The 21,482-nt window shown below is 43.2% G+C and overlaps 1 protein-coding gene across 2 annotated transcripts in view; it reads left to right on the top strand.

The window, feature by feature from the left end:
* Nucleotides 1–21,482, top strand: part of LOC307267538 (partitioning defective 3 homolog) — a 381,172-nt gene that overhangs the window by 153,897 nt on the left and 205,793 nt on the right. For both annotated transcript variants that reach the window (XM_080049880.1, XM_080049879.1), the window contains exons 6-7: nucleotides 18,663–18,769; nucleotides 19,901–19,984. In XM_080049880.1, coding sequence (XP_079906006.1) covers nucleotides 18,663–18,769; nucleotides 19,901–19,984 — 191 coding nt within the window. The remainder of the gene's footprint in view (nucleotides 1–18,662; nucleotides 18,770–19,900; nucleotides 19,985–21,482) is intronic.

Raw genomic sequence — 21,482 nt, 5'->3', positions numbered from 1 at the left:
GTTCACTATTGACTCCCAAGAACACAGCAGTAATTGTGTTTAACACACACACACACACACACACACACACACACACACACACACACACACACACACACACACACACACACACACACACACATATATATATATACAGTATCTCACAAAAGTGAGTACACCCCTCACATTTCTTCAAATATTTCTTTATATCTTTCCATGGGACAACACTGAAGAAATGACACTTTGATATAATGTAAAGTAGTCAGTGTACAGCTTGTATAGCAGTGTAAATTTACTGTCGCCTCAAAATAACTCGACACACAGCCATTAATGTCTAAACTGAAGGCAACAAAAGTGAGTACACCCCTGAGTTAAAATGTCGAAATTGGGCCCAAAGTGTCAATATTTTGTGTGGCCACCATTATTTTCCAGCACTACCTTAACCCTCATGGGCATGGAGTTCACCAGAGCTTCACAGGTTGCCACTGGAATCCTCTTCCACTCATTCATGACAACATCATGGAGTTGGTCGATATTAGAGACCTTGCGCTCCTCCATCTCCCGTTTTCAGAAGCCCCAAAGATGCTCAATAGGGTTTATGGCTGGAGACATGCTTGGCCAGTCCATAACCTTTACCCTGAGCTTCTTTAGCAAGGCAGTGGTCGTCTTGGAGGTGTGTTTAGGGTCATTATCATGTTGCAATACTGCCCTGCGGCCCAGTTTAAGAAGGTTGAGTGCACGTTTTCAGCGTCATACCAAGAGGTTGGCTTTGGAAAATAGACATATGAATACTGCCAGCATTGCTGCAGGTCTTGAAGGGGTTGGGGGTCAACCTGTCAATGCTCAGACCATACGCCGCACTCTGCATCATACTGGTCTGCATGGCTGTCGTCCCAGAAGGAAGCCTTTTCTAAAGATGATGCAAAAGAAAGCCCACAAACAGTTTGCTGAAGACAAACAGACTACGGACATGGATCACTGCAACCATGTCCTGTGGTCTGATGAGACCAAGATAAACTTATTTGGTTCAGATGGTGTCAAGTGTGTGTGGTGGCAACCAGGTGAGGAGTACAAAGACAAGTGTGTCTTGCCTATAGTCAAGCATGGTGGTTGGAGTGTCATGGTCTGGGGCTGCATGAGTGCTGCCAGCAGTGGGGAACTACAGTTCATTGAATGCTAACATGTACTGTGACATACTGAAGCAGAACATGATCCCCTCCCTTCATAAACTGGGCCGCAGGGCAGTACTGCAACATGATAATGACCCCAAACACACCTCCAAGACGACCACTGCCTTGCTAAAGAAGCTCAGGGTAAAGGTTATGGACTGGCCAAGCATGTCCCCAGACCTAAACCCTATTGAGCATTTTTGGGGCTTCTGAAAACAGGAGATGGAGGAGCGCAAGGTCTCCAGTATCCACCAGCTCCATGATGTTGTCATGAATGAGTGGAAGAGGATTCCAGTGGCAACCTGTGAAGCTCTGGTGAACTCCATGCCCATGAGGGTTAAGGTAGTGCTGGAAAATAATGGTGGCCACACAAAATATTGACACTTTGGGCCCAATTTGGACATTTTAACTCAGGGGTGTACTCACTTTTGTAACCGGCAGTTTAGACATTAATGGCTGTGTGTCGAGTTATTTTGAGGGGACAGTAAATTTACACTGTTATATAAGCTGTACACACGCTACTTTACATTGTATCAAAGTGTCATTTATTCAGTGTTGTCCCATGAAAAGATATAATGAAATATTTGAAGAAATGTGAGGGGTGTACTCACTTTTGTGAGATACTGTATATACATTTTGGTTTCCCTATTAAGTATTATCTTTGTTGTTGCCATATTCACATTTTTCTATTTCCTTTTTCTACATGAAAAAATACCAACTTTAACAAATAATCTATTACCGCATATGTAGACATATGTGTGTATGTGTGTGTGTAATCATTGTGTGTGAATTAATTTCAAAATTTCAGATGCAAATCCCAAATGTTCTTAAGTGTTATTCCAGATAATACTAGAAAGACCACTAATCCGACTCCCCATGGCTTCCCTTTAAGACGGTGAACAGTAGTGATATTTGTTCTGTGATTGGAATGATCTCACCTCTATTAAGGAATAACCTTATGAAAAGACTCAATCTGATAATACATTACACACACTGTGTATTTTAAACACAGTGGACCCTTTCTTCCCCCTCCCTTTGTGAGTGCTGTGCAAATGACAGCTCTCCAGAGGCACTCCGGTCCAGGCTACGACCTGAGTCAATGCAATAGAGCTCTGAGGGTCAAACTGGGCTCTCTTCTCTTAATTAGCCATAGCCACTGAACCTCTGCCCCAGATCCCCCTTTTAAATACTCCTTGATGTCTAACTTTCTTGTAGCACGCAACAAGGCATTTTTACCAAAGTATAAAAACATATTTCCCCAAATATAAGGAGCATATTACAATGCAACAACAACTATTTGGCATTGAGCATATGTTATATAAAAACATGTATTCACAGCAAAGTCTGAATTAAATGACAATGCTTATGAATATGTTTCAGCCTTGAGCTGCGTGTAGAATCCTCCACACAGCAGTGGCAACCAAATGCAGTTCACATTTAGTGCAGTCCTGCCATTAAATATGTGTGAGATTGTGAGGGAAACTAACTCACTGTAGGTCGTGACATTTAGTTGATTCATTTGACTGCAGGGAAACCAGATTGTAAGTAAGCAATGATTAGAAATGTATAATGCTATTTGCCAACCCAGTATGAGCATAATGTCTATGTTAGAAAATAAACTGCACTGATAATCATCTTATAGACGTGTGTGTGTGTGTGTGTGTGTGTGCGCGCGCGCGCGTGCACGTGCGTGTGTGTTGAGACCATTGCGACCATGACAGTTAATTGCCTTCATGCTTTTCTGCTCATAAACTCTTCTCACTTGTCTATTAGTATTCAGAATGGCTCTCCCCTTGACACACACAACTAGACAGACGGGCAGACAGAGAATGAGAATGATAGAAATAAGTGCTTAACAATCTAGAACAACTTTCACAACTTAATCCCCGACACGTTACACAGCAGACAAATGTAGTTCCCAAGGACAGCTAGTGAAAAGGCCGTCAGCTGGGGCCCGGAGGAAAGACAAAGCCAAACAAATGTTGCTTTACTCAGAACAGGGAATTAGCTTCTTTGGAAAGAAGAAGAAAAAAAAATATATCATTCTCTGTTGTTCCAGGACTTAGCTTCATACCAAGTTGGCCTTTTTTCTATACCCTAAAAACAAGGTGGCCATGTTTATTCTTACCCTTTTTTTTCTTGCCCATCTTATTTTATTGAGAGTTGTGCAAATGGTGTCCCTCTTCTTATCTCCAATGTAACAGGGGAGGAGGTGGCAGACGTGTGGTTTTTTTTGGAAGTAGCCAGCAATCCTATCTACTGTGTTGTAGCCTGGCAATGTTTAACCTGCCTCACTCTGCAGGCATTTTGTGTGTGTGTGTGTGTGTGTGTGTGTGTGTGTGTGTGTGTGTGTGTGTGTGTGTGTGTGTGTGTGTGTGTGTGTGTGTGTGTGTGTGTGTGTGTGTGTGTGTGTGTGTGTGTGCATGTGCGTGTGCATGTGCGTGTGACTAGAAAGTTCAGATTATAGTTTGACTGATTCAGGCTTCAAATAGGCTGATAGTGATTTTTTCTTAAGCTCCCGGGAGATTTGTGTGCCGCCTTTCAATTGTGACCACTTATACAGTATGTATTATTTTTTCTGTTTTATTACCTTTGTTTTTAGTTTTTACTTATTCCTTAAGAGCTGTGTTGTTGTCAGAGTGGCCATCTCAAAGGGAACATTAAACTGAAAATAAAAAGTAACTTTCAGTCCTGTGGTTAATTAGCCACAGCACTGAAAGTTAGAAGATAAGTGCAAACTTAATGTTCAGATGTCGTACTCTCTTGCAAATCCCCATCTCTGTAAACAGCCCTGCAGCAAGGCTGTCTGTGCTTTAGCTGTTAACACTGTCTTGACAGGCTATGTTCAATTCCTTATTTAGCTCAAGTCAAACACAAAAAAAAGACGAGTGGATGTACTTATTTAGGGTTTTCCGTGGACAGGTGAAGAATCTATTGACGTCAGTGACTGTCACTCACCTTTCCCTCTTTTCTTTTTATGTCTGTACCTAAACAACCTCTTCCGTAACGGGTGGGTGGGGGGGGGGGGGGTGGTTGGTTGTGAACATGTTAATTCTTGATTACAGTTCATTCCGTCTCCTTCTCCGATTTGCTTCGTGGAGTGAGAAATCACTTTCTCAATGAGAATAATTGAACACGGGCAGGAGGTGCCAGCTCATTACCCACAAATCACAGCGAGAAGGTTCACCTTAGCCGAAGACAATAATGACTTTGGGGAATAAAACTGAGGGCCGCCAGCATGTAGCCAAAGCAGCCGTGGGCGGCAGAGAACAAAGCAGGGTAGAGGTAGATGCCCACTATTAACACTGTTTCTTCAGGTGACATCATTGTGTTGCTTTTCTTCCTACACGTTAAGGTGAATTTGTTCTCAGAGGGGGCAGTGTCTACACTTTGTGGGAGGAGCAGGGCCAATATGCAAGCGCAGTTTTGCTGTTTTGGACATTACACACAAACCCCCTATGTTTGGGGTCTTCCCTAAAGCCCCTAAATCTGACTCAAAAACAAGAGACGTACAGGGTATTGTGGTTAAAAGAAAGTACACTGCCCGACCTAGTCACACACTCAAATATCTTGTTAAACCATCTTTAGCTTTGATTATGCCACATATTCGCCGTAACACATTTTGACAAGCTTTATTTGGCAAAGGTTGTCTAGAACCAAGACCTGACAAACTGAAGCAACTCCAGATCTTACTGTACACTGACACACAGGCTTGTACATTAGGCACTATGCATGATGGGATCATCACTTCATCCCCCTCTATTATTACACTGATGCATCCATCACTCTGGAACAGGGTCAATCTGGACTCATCAGACCACACAACCCTTTTCCATTGCTCCAGAGTCCAATCTGTATGCTCCCTGGCACATTGAAGCATTGTATCCTGATAAGCCCCAATGATAAGTGGTTTTCTTAAGGCTACACATCTGCATAGTCCATATCCCTTATGTTCTCTTTGCATTGTGCGTGTGGAAATACTCATACCATCACTATTAAACATAGCCGGGAGTTCTACTGTCCATTTAAAAAAAAATATATATATTTCACCAAATAATTGTATTTATTTTAAGTGATCTCCCATCATGATCATAATTGAAGATTTTTTTCCGACCACATTTCTTCCTCAAAGATGACTGTTCACTATCTATCCAGGTTTTAATAACGCGTTGGACAGTTCTTAACACGATCTTAGTAGTTTCAACTTCTCCAGAGTAGTTTTCTTTGTTTGATGCAGGCCAATAATTTCACCCCTCTGAAACAGAGTTACATATTTTCCAAAACCACAGCATATGTCTTCTGACATGGTTGTTTAAAAAATAAGAAGCTATTCACTGCATCAGTTAGGGTTAAATAACGTGTTGCTAACTGAAACATATCACTGTAGTTTTTGACGGATGGAGGGCTCTTCCCTAGTTGCTTAGTAAAAATCCAGGTGGTGACTTTTGTTTTTGGCCGGGCAGTGTTGTGCAGCTATGGCTGAAAAGAAGAGCTCTTTAATATCCCTGGCACTGGGGCACTGGATGGACTTTGGTGATTGACAATACTGCAAATCCCCATAGTGCAAAGTCAATCACTCGTATTTATTGGATCTCTTTCTTCAGTACTTTTCTCACCCTCTCTTTCCCCTCACTGCCTTTCTTTATTTTTTATTATCCGCCGCACATTTCCACTCTCCGTCTCACAGTGCCAAATGAGTCCACTCCGACACAATGAGGTCCATTGTCACAATAGGCTTTTCCCTACTGTTTTATAGGGTCCCATTAGGGGGCCAATGCTTTTAAGTTGCTGAAGGAATGTAATAAGGCCCCGGCCGACAGTAAACATCCACATCTCGATGCCACAGAGCAAACACAAGACGGGATATGCTGCTTCGCCATCTCGGCCCCATAGAGGCTGCTTTCATTTTGAATCAGCCCAAGAACAAAAGTGGTCACGATTGGATGCAAATGGAGAGGAATGAGGTGGTTTCTTTACAGAGCCAAGGAGATGGAAGAATGAAAAGCCACTAAAAATAAAAAGAGTGAGACGCTTAAAGAGAGATGATGATACTGGGCCAATTTGGGTCCATTTCTGCTCCTCACATACAGAAGCAGCCCAGCCAGCAGCTTTTGTGATGGTTATTATTTGGATTTGTTCAGATTTAACGCCCTACTTCTTTCAAAGTTAATTGTGTCAAAATAACCCTTGAACATTATCTAGCTCAGGGGTCACCAACCTTTTTGAACCTGAGGGCTACTTCATGGGTACTGAGTCATACGAAGGGCACCCAGTTTGACACACTCTTCTGAAATAACACATTTGCTCAGTTTGCCTTTAGTTAGCTTGTAATGTGTACAGTATGTCAATAGGGAAAAGTGTTACCTCTAGATTGCAATGAATGATTCTCACTATATAATAAAGAACAGATGCAGGGTATAGTTTTCACGCAGGCGTTGGTTTCCATTAGTACAGCGGGAAGATACAAGATACAATGTACCTTGCTGTTAGGCCAAGGTACAAAATAATAGTTTGACATGTGTTCTGATTGGCAGCTTCATCCTAGATTTCCACTGTATACAGTATGTTATGTTAGATGCAGTAGCATGACATTAATATGCCAATTTCAATTCAAAGAACACATACTATGGTGGCTGTCTAGAATGTCTGAAAATATTTTAAGAAAAGCATGACAAACGTTAAACAAAACTCTTATTTTAGTACAACGTAAAAGGCCTGTTAAGTCCTTTGTATGTCCCGATGCTTGATGCCTGCATTACATTTGGAATAGCCAAGATAGAGGTAATGATGTCATTTCAGCAAGGAGCCCCCTCTGTAATGATCCGCACTTCTTCCCTGCAGAGCCGTCCATTGGAATTCTCTTTATGGCCTTCTTGTATTGGCCATGTCAGCCGTTGTGTCGAATAGCAGCACCCCCACTGAGCTCCATCACAACATCCTCTGATATCCCCAAATACATTCATGATTTCAGCCAGAACCACGCTGACAGTCTTTTCCATTTTAGAACCGGTGGAGCAGAGAAATATGAGTTGGTTTGCCTGTAGTTTTGAGGTTGGAGGGGGGGAGGGGGGGGGACGCCTGCTGATGGTGTTGATGATAAAAAAAAATGGACGAGATACCTGTAAGTATGCCCATGGGTAACCTGTGTGTGTGTGTGTTGCTGGTGTACACATCCTATCAAATTGACTTGCCATGCTGCTTATCAGACTTCTTTGTTGTGACACTGAGGATTTTCCCAATGCTCTTATCTTATCAGAGATTGCAATCGCTTGTTGTATTCAGCACGTAGATGATCTTCAGCTGGATCAATATTTGGTCTGATCTCATTGTGCTCGGATTTGCGGGACATGCAAACAAATACAATTTTTTTTTTAAAATTAGAATAAATACAAGGATGTCCCATTGTGTTTGTTTTAAAGGTGCACTATGTTACTTTTGGTGTGTCAGAGAAGTGAACTTTTTCTAATGTATATTCTTATAACTGAATGAACAAACTTTCCTCAACAGAACATTGGATTCCTGTGTACAGTGTTTGAAGTACAAAAGCTACCTACAAGTTACTGTTTAGCTGTTGTTGTTTAAAGCAGCAGGGCCCACAGCTTTTATTTAAATTTGATTTATGACAGGATTATTCGATACTAGGAATTACATGTAGTGTATGTGTTTTTAACTGTAAACAAGCCATGTAAATGTAAATGAATCCACCTCCCCTGAAACTGCATAGTGCACCTTTAACTCAGCCAGCTTCATATATCTCTCTATTCCTCCTCTAAACTCTTTATTCGTTATCATCCCAATGTCCACTTAAGCACCCACCCACACCCCGACCGACCAACCTTCCTGGCTTCCATAGATTGCAGTTTCTCTGTCGAAATCTTTTGGGACCTTTCTTCATTACTGGCCTCCACCATCACCCCCCCCCCCCCCCCTCCATCTCCACATGGCCCCTCTTCATTTGGCCATTGCTGAGAGGAAAGGACTGGGCTAAATGGCTTTCTGCCTCCCGCTTATCCAATCATTTCAGCTTCCAATTAAGATGAAATGGAAAGCACCCCCCACTACCACCACCACCACCACCACCACCACCTAGCCCCAGACTGCTCCCATGACGCTACAGATGAGCCACCCTACTCAACACCAAACACCCCACTTGCTCAAACAAGGCAGCTAACAACACAGCTGATCTGTGGAATAGACGGTCCACCCTTTTGTAATAACTCCCGGCAATGTGTACCGAAGCTTTTCTTTCCACTTCATTATTCATAGCTCAACATCATTCACCCTCATTCCCTTTTCTTTCATTTTCTTCCCTCGTCATGTTAGGTTCATTTAGAATGTGAGGTCATGGCATGTTTGAACATATACGTATAGAAGACAGCTGAATAGCTTGTGTGAATAGCTTGTGTCTCCACGTTTTATTTCACGACGCCGACATTATTTACCCGCCGTTACAACATTTTGCATCTCCATTTGTTAAATAGTCTGGAGGACAATTTGGTCCTGTAAAGTGGTGTAGTTTATTGGCAACCACGGTGCCACCCAAGAAGTCAGTGTGATTTTGACTGGCATAATTGCAGGAGCAGCTCCCCTAAAAAAATAGTAATACAAAAATTTAAATGTATCAAATTACCATCTGAACCAAATGGGGCTCTCATTGAAATTCAAACACCCTCTATTATTTCAAGCGGGGGTAACATTTGCTCGCTGACCTTCACAGTTTGAAAGATGGATTAAACGTTCTGAGCGGTTGGAAAAGCAGACTTGTCCTCCCACTCAATAAGCTCCAAAATGATGATTAATCGGCGGAAAGCGGGCGCAGAGCTCTTTTTAATGCATGGCTAAAGATCTGGGATTCAGTCGGGACCGTCCTATCAGCGTGGGGCTTCGCACTCAACTCCCAGGATTATCTGTGTCAAAATCACCTCCCCTTCACATAAAGCCAGGTGTCTGGGAAGTCCTAATATGCCTTTTGATGCACCTGAGACGCTAAATCTGCTTTAAACACCCCTCTTTTTGAAGTGCTATTCTGATGCAAAACGCTAAATGCACTCTCAAAGTCTTTCAAACACTTCTACTGTATTCATACAACATTATTCACGGAGCTTGTATAATGGTAAGAAACTGCTCTGGCCGGTGACGATAACTCAATTCACAGTAATTCCTACCCGTTTGAACCTCCGGCTCTCTGGTGTACAGGAGTGGTCTGCTCCCGGTTTGCGGCTGTTATTGATGAGGTTTGGAGAAAGTCTCGGGTCCTCTCTATCCGCTTTGGGCCTTTGTTATTGACCTGGTGATTGATTTAAGCCATCATAATTAGCAGGCCTAATTTAATTAAAGTGCAATTTAACGATACAGTGGGCAAAGGCAAAGGCAGCTGTGTCATTGATAGATCAGTCCAGGCCTGATATGAAACAGGCTCTGGCACATGATGTATTCCACACACAGCAGGTTCTCTTCACTTATGGGGAGGGGGAGACAAAGGGGGAGACAAGGATTGTAGTGGAGAGACAAAGAGGAGAAATGAGTGGAATAAAGAGAGAGCGACAGACCTTTGGCTTTTTCAAATATCGGCCCACAAACATCAGCGTCCTTCTCCCCCCCCCCATCCTGCCGCTATCAGTCCAGACAAATGCAGCCTCACATCTCTGATCTAATTTGCTTAACAGCATTAGGAACCTGTCTGTCCCCTGTAATTTGCTACAAGAAAAATCCACGCCAGAGCCTGAACTTTTATGAGCCAGAAGCCATGTCTTTACAAAACAAAGCAACGTGAGACTGACTTAAAGGCTGGCCATCTAACTGTGTGTTGATTATAAGGAGGTGCTGGGATACATAAACCATACACCAACATACCATGCATGCCATTGACAGGCAAATATGTAATTGAGGATATATAAATATATTATTAGATAGAAAGATAACTCCTTGTGTACTTAACGGGGTTGCTTCTTGTGGAATTTAAATGATTCAGGGATTCATATTGATTTAGGTTTTTAATCTTGGAACATAAATAGTCTGCTTTAGGTCAGGACGGTGAAAACAGTCTAGCTATATCCGCAGAGTTAACATTTTCACAAACTGTTTTACACAACACCGTGCTAGCATTAGCTGAGTTTGAGGATGTATGGCTAAAAAAATGCTACCAAAAATGCTAAATTCATAAATATACTGTATACTGAAATGAATGATCTAAATTAATTACTTTGTCAAGATGATGACATTATTTGTCACCGAGTCATTGCTGTGATATTCAACAATTCAATTCAGACCCGATCTTGATACCCAACCCCACTTCACACTGCCCAAACCTAGCTCAACACCCCATATTGGACTCCCTTCTCCTCATTATCAAAAGGACTTAGTACATCTAATCTGGAATGTGAGTGCTATCCTTTGAACCAGGCCGGAGCCAACGGGTGCATGGTGTGAATTATGAAAGCCAACACATGTCCTCATCATCGGACAGGCACTGCCGCTCCCCTTGGCACACACACTTAGGACTGTAGTATTGGAACCTCACTCCCTCTTGTTCTCTCTTTCTCTCTCCCTCATACAAAGCAAGAGATAGCAGACGCCAGGGTCACACTGCTTTGATTTTCTTCCAGATCTGCACCTTCCAGTCCAATAGGGAGCTAATACTGTAGTTTCCCCGAGCAAATGAAGCATTTCCCTGAGAAGAGGGCCCAATATAGTAGGTACTATGCCGTATAATCTTTGTCTAACTCCATTTATATCAAGGCAATCAATCCTCATTGCTCCATATTTAAATTACTATTAGCTTACATCATCATGATCCAATCATTTGGAGGAAGATAACAAATAATGCTGAAACTGTTTTGTTGCCTCTCCGCTGACACCCATTACGTGCCATTTAGGGAAATTGTGGCTAGGATGAAGGGGGTCATTATGACCCTCTTATCATCCACTAACCAGTTTAACTCTTCGCTCATCCCTTTATAATCTTCCCTCATCCCCAACATCAATGTAAATAAGTGTCTCATAACCTTAGTCAGTTAGGACATATTGGTTGTTGTATTGGCGTCAGATTTCCATGGGGCTGGTGGGGGGTAACAAAGGGTTAAGTATGGCTGGCTACTTGAGGGTAGGTCTGGGTCGCTGGGTGAGGTTGTCAAGTCCAATCCATTCACAGTGGCCATTTTGGTGCGTCATTTGGCGCCCTAATGCCCCTGTGAGGAGATGGATGTGAGGGATAAAAGACCTTCTGTAACATGAAGAATAATCCATGTGTGGGGCGTGCTGTCACAGCTCTGCCCAGGAACTCACCCTACACATTGCATATGCTGTCCACCAGCAGCTGCTTAAGGCTGCTGCTCTATTATGAAGTTCACCAATTGGCCAATCGTCTGTTGCTTACATTTCCAGTGAAAAATCTTTTTGTCTGATGCCAATAAGCCTATTTGAACTGATGATTGAAAACAGCGAGTTTCTGGCGTTGGTTAAGAAAATTATTGGTAATTGCCTTTGTGAGGTCAATGGAACCTTAATAGGACTATTAGGAGTTATTACCGGCAGCTTGTCTTCGCGTGTCAACGCCATTGTGCAAGGCAGCGGTACTGTGAAGTTCCTCTTTGGTCTGGTCTGTTGTACAGTTTTTACTCCCACTGCATTATCTGGAGGTAATGAGGGTACAATTATGGCTCCTTAACCTTTTGTGAGAGAGGAAAAAGCCTCTACCTCTGCTACATTATTTTCCTTCCTTACACTTCTGTTTACAGAAAAAGAGATTATTTTCACATGTTGCCATTGTTACCTTTGGCTGGTTTCATGTTTCTACAAGGGGTGTGTGTCACCTTGTGATTAACATTTAATATTTTTATCTGACCAGATCTGGAGCGAAGGCAGGCTTTGTAAATATGTCAATAGCCATCTCTCTAAACACTTTGGATAAATTGCTTGTTTCCTTGATTTGTTCTGCACACAGCAAACGCAACTCATTGTTCATTTTGAAATATTTCTATATCCCGTTCTTTGGTCTGCTGTAGACAGACAGCCCATTGTAAGGGAATGTGTGACGTGGTCTGACATGAAGGCCTGTTCCACACATACAGTCGTCACGCAGATGTGGACCTCAGCCCTAAAGGCCAAATACACACCATTCTATGTGACCTTTCAACCTGTCCTTGTTAAGCCCTTGACACTAAATATGGGCTCAGGGTGGACCTCCCCACCCCTACCCTTACCCTCACGGCTACATCTTGTACTTGCCCATGGCTAATGGCTTGACAGACACACACGCACATGCACACCCACATGCACACTCGCTTACAGTAGGTGTCCTTTAGGACAGTGGGTGATGGGGGTTGAGAGCTCCTCAACATACACCCTTTGCCTCAACCCCTCCAGCATTAGGCTTCAGTGTGTGTGTGTGTGTGTGTGTGCATACATGTCTTCCGTCTCGAGCAGACATATGCTACCTCCACTCCTCCCCACTCTTCTTCTCTCTCCTCTTACAGTCTTCTCTGGGCTCTAACCTGTCCGTCTATTTGAAGGTAACAAGACTCTGCACTTTGCAGCTCTGCATCTCCCTGTCTTTCTCCCTTTTACTCTTCCTTAATATGCATCTCAATAATCTAATGCTGCAGCCAGCTGTCCCACGGCCAAGCCCCTCACTCCCGCTTTGCTTCTCTTCTTTGTTAAAGAGCAGGGGATGGGTTTTCCGGTCTTCAAGCATCGAGAGAGAGAGAGAGAGAGAGAGAGAGAGAGAGAGAGAGAGAGAGAGTTGAAATGCCTTGTTACTTCCCCACTTTACCGGTTACCAAGGGACCAATGGGCTGCTAAAAGCACTCATGGGAGGAGGACATTGCTGTTTTTTAGAGTTTGCGGAGAAGGAGAGATTCAGAATGATGGAAAAACAAAGACAGACAGAGAGAAGAGATGGAGTGTGGAGGGGCAGAGAGAGATGTGTGCACATTTAGCCTGTGTCTCTTCTCTGCCGACACTCAGTGTTCAACTCTGCCACTGATGCGGGGACAGACAATAAGTGTGCTGGCAGTGAATAGAGAAGGGAGATGGCTTTCCTCTTTTGCCCCTGGTTACAAGCAGACACTAACCCCCATGCAATACTGACTCAACACGTAGCCACTAAAGGGCTTAAGCAGCTATCCTTAAAGGAATACCGGTACTTCAACCATACAGAACCAGCGTTCTATCATTATAAAATCGCTATTATAATATAATGAATGAGGTCTTTTTTTCCCTCTGTCTTCCCTCAGTCTTCCGTTTGTCCCAGCTGTCCTGTTAATCCTAGCCTTATAATTTCCCACGTGTGACATCACATACGGGAAACACAGGGTTAAATATGGAGACCAAAGAATACTCGTTCTGCCTTTTCTCAGGCTAGGATGAACCGATTTAAAAAAAATTGCACATTTATAGGGGAGAACGGGGTAATTTGTCACACGGGTTGGTTGTCACAATCGTTATATCTCGGAACCAGAAGGCACTGTCTGTGAAATTTTGATATGTAAATATCCAGAATTGGGATCAGAGGTCACCTACATAGTCTTCCTTGGAGTTAGACTGCTGCATTTGAGGTGAGACGACTGTTTGTGTTTTTCATGTCAAATTGAAAATATTTAGCTCCTCAGTATTTTTCTTCTAGGCTTTTACACAATGGGTTTATAACAAAACACTTGTTACCTATACAAAGTGTGAAAGGTAAACTATAGTTTAGATTGTGATTAGCAAGCTAATTAGTTGTCATATGGTTGTTGGCCTTGATGCTAGCAAGAAATTCAAGTTGGGGTTGGTCGTCAAATTTTTTGGGGGGTTGGTTGTCACATGTTATCTCAAGGCTGCAGCCAGAAAATGAACTCAATAACGAAATAAATTGTCAAGCTGTATCCTCACTGACACCCCAGAGAACGAAAGAATAGAGCAGGAAAAGGCAGCTAGCATGCAAAAGAATAAAGGGCAACAAAATCAAAACAACCCAGTGCATCCCAAACTAGACCAGCTGCCAAGGCTACATTAAGTTATGTAGGCCTATTTGTCAACTTGACAATGCAATTAAACTTTCAAATTTAGTTCTACTTTATTGCCTTCTTTTTAAGATTATTCCCATTAAGATTACATTGTGACAAACAACCCCATAGTGTTTGACAACCGACCCCTTGATGGGGTTGGTTGTCACAATGTGTAAGGGTGTCTTTGATGATTAATTACTTCTTTATTACAATACAATAGAAAAAGTGAGGGGTACACATTTCAAGCCAACACCTTAAGCTTCAATTTAATATAGGAATGACTATTGAAAGATGTTTAGGTGGTAAGCAATTCTCACTAGAGTAAAAAGTGTGCCTACTTACCCCGTTGTCCCCTACTACACAGGATCTCAGAGTTCAATACACCTTCATATTCCCACCGATGAAGTAGGTCTTTAAAGACTTCACTGTATGGAATATCAGTCTTAACATGAAATTATTCATCATATTCAGCTTTAGAAGTGTTATGTGTTTGTGTGGTTAAGAGACAGACTGTGTTGAGAGGCTCATATAATGAAGAGGTTGTGGCCTTGCTGGTAGGATACCTCCAAATTTGACTGTAATGAACCACGGTGGCCACTTAAGCACTGCCTCATGAATCCAATGTCAAGTGTCAATCATGTGTTTCTGTTTATGGCTTAAATTGACATGGCAGTTCAAGCGTGTCGTGCATTCATATCTGAGAATAAAACCACTCCCCGATGGAGTAAATGCACTCCTACAGTATATCAAAACACTTACGAAAGCAGTCGTGTTAAACGGCTGTTTGTATAAGTTCAAGCTTGGCAGTATTGCTGTATTTATCAGTTTTGAAGGTGCTAAACATTAATGCAGTTTTAATAAAACATTACAAACTATAGCCGTGTACAATAACATGATCCCACTTTGATATCTGACGTAGTTCAACTGTTTCAAAGATGTTTTTGGAAAGGAAAGTCAATGTGTGAATCAGGATGGTGTTAGGCAAAAAGCTGCACTCGTGTCAAGACGAAAACACGTAGGAAAGTTCTTGAAACAAGTGGAAATCTAAAGCCTTAGGTAGATTGTTCCACTCTTAACAAGTCCAGAGTTTAATGGTGGGCTTACTTTCTCTCTCTCTCTCTCTCTCTCTCTCTCTCTCTCTCTCTCATGAAATATCTTCCCTTTTTATCAGCATGTTCGTCTTTGCTACAGTTCACATGTTCACAGTTCTTCTTGGGTTCTCATCTGCCTTGAAAATGTCTGAACAGAAATATCATCTTGATCGGGTGCTGACATCTGATATTGAATTGTGCCATTTTAGCAGTCACATTTGGCAGAACTGTGCTTTGAGGGAAAGAGAGGGAAAGATAGATAGCAGTGATGTCACAACCACTTGCCACGTACACCACAAAAACAGACAGGAGATTGATGCTGAGAGCTATTGTTACTGGCGTTAATAAAATGTCACTTTCTGCGATGATACACAGTGAATCAGCCTATTATGGTCTATTATAAAGTGCACATATTCCTAACTTGGCTTCAGTTTTTTTTTCCTTATACTATAGCATATGCTCACATGATCCTGTATCCTTCTTTTCCAATGTGACCTGCCCTTTCCACTCTAGAAACGTCCCGGGGGTTAATGTATGGATTCCCCACAGGTGGCCAGGTACATTGTGCACAGCATATATCTGTATAGAAAAAAATATCAGCCAATCCTCCTGGGTGGGTTTTCATAAAAAGGCCTTGTGAATAACAGGGCCCTCGTAGGCATCTGGGACCTGCAGCTGACACCTAATTAAAGGCAGGGAGTGACTGCTTGACTGACTCATTTTCATACTGGACGCTTTAGAGAAGGGAAACAGACAGGCAGGGTGACGTCCAGGTCTCTCATGGTATATAGAACGGTATGATGAAATTTTCATGCCGCCTTTCCCCACCTTACAACCCCCCCCGTCTTGACTGGTATACATGAATAGGAGAGAAAGTCTATTTTCCGTGGCCACCAAAGATTTCCCTGGCCTCTGTAAAAGGGATTGAATCCATTTCCATACAGAAACCAGAAAAAGGCCCCAGACCTATTTGAATGTGCTTGACATTTTCAGTGAAAGAGAGAGGATAAGGAAGGTGAGATGGCGGTGGCGAGGGCGACGGCGGGGGGAGGGGGGAGGGGGGGATAGCGGTGGCTAACAAAGCGTTTCAGGCAATACCCTCCCAAGGAGATGACACACTGTCTGGGTGCTGACAGGCTCAACACACATACACACCCAAAGAAAAACACACACACAGGATCAGCACTTTCTAACAACACTTTTTTAATTTTAATTTTATTTCACCTTTATTTAACCAGGAGAAACACCTATTGAGATTAAAAATCTCTTTTTCAAAGGTGACATGGCCAAGACAGGCAGCGGCACAATGAACTACAGTTACAGACAAACACACAGAAAAAAAAATTAAATCTCATTCGCCTTTTACAATGCAGACATTTTGATGTTCACTGTGCTTGTCACTTGTTGATTAACTTGCCCTGCTCTTCCAGTAACTAACCTCCAACAGACAATGATGTTGAAATTGAACCCTCTGTGTTATTAAATATGTCTCCCTCCCTATATTCTCCAATGCAGCATGTCATCGCTGCGTGTAAGTGCCTTGCTCAATCTGTATCATCTCCATAAAGAGAGCTCAGATAAAGATTTTTATCCCCCATTAAGTAGAGCATGAAGCTTGCTCTGTCTCGTCCCAGAGCCTAGTTAAGTCCTCAGACGTCTGGCCGGCCTGTAAAAAGCCGCCTGCAGCCTCTCTGCTTAATGGCCCTGAAGGAGGGAGGAGGAGTAAATGAAATTAAGAGAGTGAGAGAAACCCAATGACAGCAGTAGGTCTAAAACACTTTCCTTCACTCTGGTCCTGATCACATCAAAGCAGAAAACCCACCAACAGTGGTGGGAAAAATAGTCCACCCCTAGCCTGGCACCGCCGGCCAACATACTTCCACTCAATTTTAATTTCCCTTCAGTTATCATTCTGGACCTGCGGTATATTAGTGGGTTTTCTCCGCCAGATTTTTGGCGGTCCAATCAGCGAACAGAGGGAGTGGCTGAGAACAATGACGTTAAAGTCAAGAACGATTCAGAAGAAGGCCGGTCCCGGCACATGACATACAGTACGTCACGACTAAACTTTATGCGAATGGTTGGCATATCCAGAGTGGCACTGGGCAGATCCAATAGTTTTAAACTTCAACAGACACCCGCCTTCAAGTGAGTTAACGTTTGTCAATTGAGCGATTCCAGACCTTCTGTACAAATTAAATTAAGTACGATGGTCTGGTAGGACCAGGCTAGTCCACCCCAGTACTTTGTCCAAGTATATACATACTCCTGGTCAAATATTACTGAACTACAAGTGAAAGTGGCCCGTCAAACTTTGACTTAAGTTCAAGTACCATGAGTTATTTGCCATTAAACATACAGCATTGTACATGTTTTGCTAGATACAGGCGAAGGATAAACGTAGGACTCATTGTAACGGTTGGGTCTGGAGGACACAGGCGCGGAGACAGTATAAGTAAAAGAAGATTTATTTGAGGAGAAACCAGCAGGGTGTTAGGACCGTGATCCGGGGAGGGAAACTGGCTGGCATGGGGGTCCAGGGAGAGAGCAACGGGGCAAGTCCAGGGGGCAGAGTGGGAGCAGGCTAGAGCAGGCAGGCAGGAGGAGTCCGGGGAGTAGTGCTGGTGAGCGAGGGCTGGAGCTGGTGGCTGGAGTCAGGCCGGGAGAACTGTGGCAGAGGAAACAGGGGTTAGCCAGGAAAAAGTGCAAAAAAGCGGAGCTGCAAACAGGTGAGCAAGAGAGAGAACTGACTGTGTGGAAACAGAAGCTACAATCTGGCAGTGTCTGGAAGGTAGGCCCGGGTATATGTAGAGCAGTTGATGATGATTGATGACAGCTGTGAATGTTGGTAATTGACTCCAGCACACCTGGCTCCACCCCTACAATTAGCTCAGCACAAAGACAAGGGTGAAAGGGAAAACACACACAAGGCCAAGGGGCCCAAGCGGGATCATGACACTCATGGTCTCAAACAATACAAGGTGATCCAACTGAGAAAGGAAATGACACATATTTTGCTCAAATTTTAATGTTATAAAATGGCATTCGTTCACATAAACGTACATTTATGGAAACATTGGAAAGTTGCGTGTGGACAATTGACTTTGTTACTGTCCACCACTTTACCACAGTCCCCGGGATGACTTGAGCAGGAGCAATCGATCAGGGCTGCTTTGTCACTATATGTTTTCTGTTTAAGGAGGCATGGTTCTACAGCGTCACCAGTGGCTCCCTTTGTACTAAAGTCTCCTTTGATTCCAAATATAGTGTACTTGTTCCTACAGGTAATTGGATTAAAAACCAGTGAAAATATCCTGGCAGGAGAGGAGGAGATGCAAGTACAGCCAAATAGAAGAAAAATGCTGACAGACAGTCTGGAACAGCCTTCTAGTGATTTATCCTGTCTCTTTTTTCTGTATCTCTCTTTCTTTCTTTAGGACGAGGAGGAAGAGGAGCGAAGGAAACATGAAAGGAGGATTGAAAGGATAGAGCCGATAGGCAGGGCCGATTCTGCCATGGAACATTCACATGTCTTCAACCTAGAGTGAGTGATCCCACAACCAAACCCCTTTCCCCTTTGTATGATAGAGTATTGCCTTTAAAGGTTGGCTCACCCAAATTACAAGAACAACAAAAGCTCATTGAAGGCTCAACAAGAATTGTTTTTTTGACATTAAACTTTGCACATAAATGCATGCAGTCTAGAGGATCCATCTTCTCTGATCCACTTATCTGTCCATTAGCACCACCTTCATGTTTGTGCTTTTGAGTGAAATGTCTCCACAGCTATCCGATAGATTGCCATGCCATTTGGTACACACTTTAATGATTCGCTCAGTATGAAAGTGTAATAACTTTGGTGATCCGTCAGCTTTTCATATAGCCCCATCATCCGGGGAATTTTTTCCTACACTTTGGTTTATGACTACAAGTAATACAATTCCCATAAGCCTCACCTGTTCTGCTAATTGAGGAAGTTAACATTCAAAACTAAGATAGTTAACATGGAATACATTATTCCTGCTAGTGGTGCATCTTGACATTGAAAAGAAAAAAAACGATCTGCATGGCTTGTTGTACTAGAGGTAATAGAGAAAAAAATATGTTTCTTACAATTTCAGTGAACTGACCTTTTACTGTACAGCTCCACCACTAAACACTAGCACATCATCACATGACAGTGACAACACAAAGCGTTACACCGTGACCATCCACACCATGGCACACATCTGCATTAAGGCTTGCTCCTGTTCATTTGTCTTCATGTCTTTATCTGCACACATTAACCTCCTCTTCCACCCACCTCCTCCTCCTCCTCCCACCTCCTCGCACATTCTTCAATTAATTTGTTCTCTTTTAGCACAACAATCTGATCTTAATCACTTAATTGGAGTCTCCATTTGGGTCCCCGATCGACCACAAGGTCCAACCGGTCTGACTTTGTAACGGATGACTTTGTACTGACACAGACACAATGCTCCCCCCACCAATAAGGCAGCCCCCAACCCCCCCATCCCCCATCCCATACGTCCCATCAACTTCTTGTCATGTTCGACCGTGTCGTTCTCTTATATCCGATTTTGTCATTCCTATTATTTGTTATTCATGCATGTCTCCCCCTGGCCTCCTGCTGCTTCTTCTCGTCCCCCATGTCTCATCCATCATGGTCCTGCAGAGCCATGCTCAAGCCGGTGGAGGTGTCCAACGGAGGAGGGCCCCTGGGGATCCACGTTGTGCCTTTCAGTGCCCAGGATGTCAGGTAATAAGAATGTAAAAAAAAAAGCAAAGAAAAAATGTGAGAAACAATCCAGCTCAATGTACAGCAATAGCTAGTTAGTTAGCGATGTATGCCTTGTTTCCACTGAGCAGCACGGTTCAGTTTGGTTTGGCACGGCACGGTTCCACATGGGCACAGTAACCCTTGATCCTGCCAGGGTTTCCACTGCAGACAGCACCCTTAGTTACTTGATTGCCACTGTCAGAGCATATACAACCTATGGGTCAGAGCCGTTGAACAACGCTGGCCGTGGCAGCTACGTTATCATGGCGACATCACTCTTACTGAAGTGACTACACACAGCAGGTCTATCTTTTGCATGAAACCTACGATTCTGTCGACCAATCAACGGACTGCAGTGTGTAGCTCCGCCCCATCGCACCGAACCGCAACGCTCATGGAAACGAGGCTTTTTGCTAGTTCATTTCACCATCCAAAATGTCTCCTGCATCCTTTGGTTTTGAAGCCCTGTCGATGTTGCATTCCTTTTTTTTTTTGTTGTACTCATCATTTCACTCACAGTTTGTCTCACTTGCTGTCTGTTCTTTCTTTGTCACCTGTTTTTCCATGTTGCTGTAGGCTGTCTTTTTTCTTTTTCACCGATTCAGAGTCTCCTGGCCCATGGTTTTTGTTTTTGTGAGTGTCGGTGGTGAAACAGCGGGCCCATACCCAGCACCGCTCCTATCCCACAGCTCACAGCCCCCCTAGTGGGAAGCAGCACATATGAAAGTGTATTGTCTTGCTCTTGACTGTACAGTTCTTTCATAGTTGTGCTTTTCTTTTATTATAACCACTGTCCTCGGTCACAATGGCGTCCGCTCTACCTTGAAGGTGATTCAGACTGCTTTACCTTTTGCCTTTCTTTCACCGAATAACAATGTCGATGACAGGGGACATGAGAGGAGGAACGGAGCCCAGTTTATAGTTATTCCAGAAATAAAAAAAATAAAAATAAAGGACAAGGAGGAAGGGGCCCGATGCAATCAAACTAAAAGCTTGTGTATTACATAGTATCCCGCTGCACGCCAAGACACTGGCACGGCACCAAGGTGAATGTGCACTACTCAGCGACTGTGCTGTGTGTGTGTGTGTGTGTGTGTGTGTGTGTGTGTGTGTGTGTGTGCGCGTGTGTGTGTGTGTGTGTGTGTGCGAGAGATGAGATGGGGTGACATTTGAGGGAGAGAGGATGACTGTCATTGGAGACTGGCGTGTCATTACTTTGGGACACTAATCCCATTGCTGTTTATAAGCAAGTGGAAACTATATTTAGCTTTGACCTCGCGCCATCGACTCCCTGAGAGAGCTGTGACACGTGGAGCTATCCTCCTGAGTCAAAGAAGGAGAAGAGTGATTCATCATCATGTGTCACACCAAAACAATATCGCTTCAATAATGTTCAAATCCAACAGTTCATTTCAACACACTTTTATCCCTACGCTCCTCTGTACTAGACATTTTCCCTGCATTCCGAATCGTTTCT

This window comes from Ammodytes marinus (assembly GCF_949987685.1).
Source record: "Ammodytes marinus genome assembly, chromosome: 21".
Lineage (NCBI taxonomy): Eukaryota > Metazoa > Chordata > Actinopteri > Uranoscopiformes > Ammodytidae > Ammodytes > Ammodytes marinus.
This window is presented reverse-complemented; position numbering and strand designations above follow the sequence as displayed.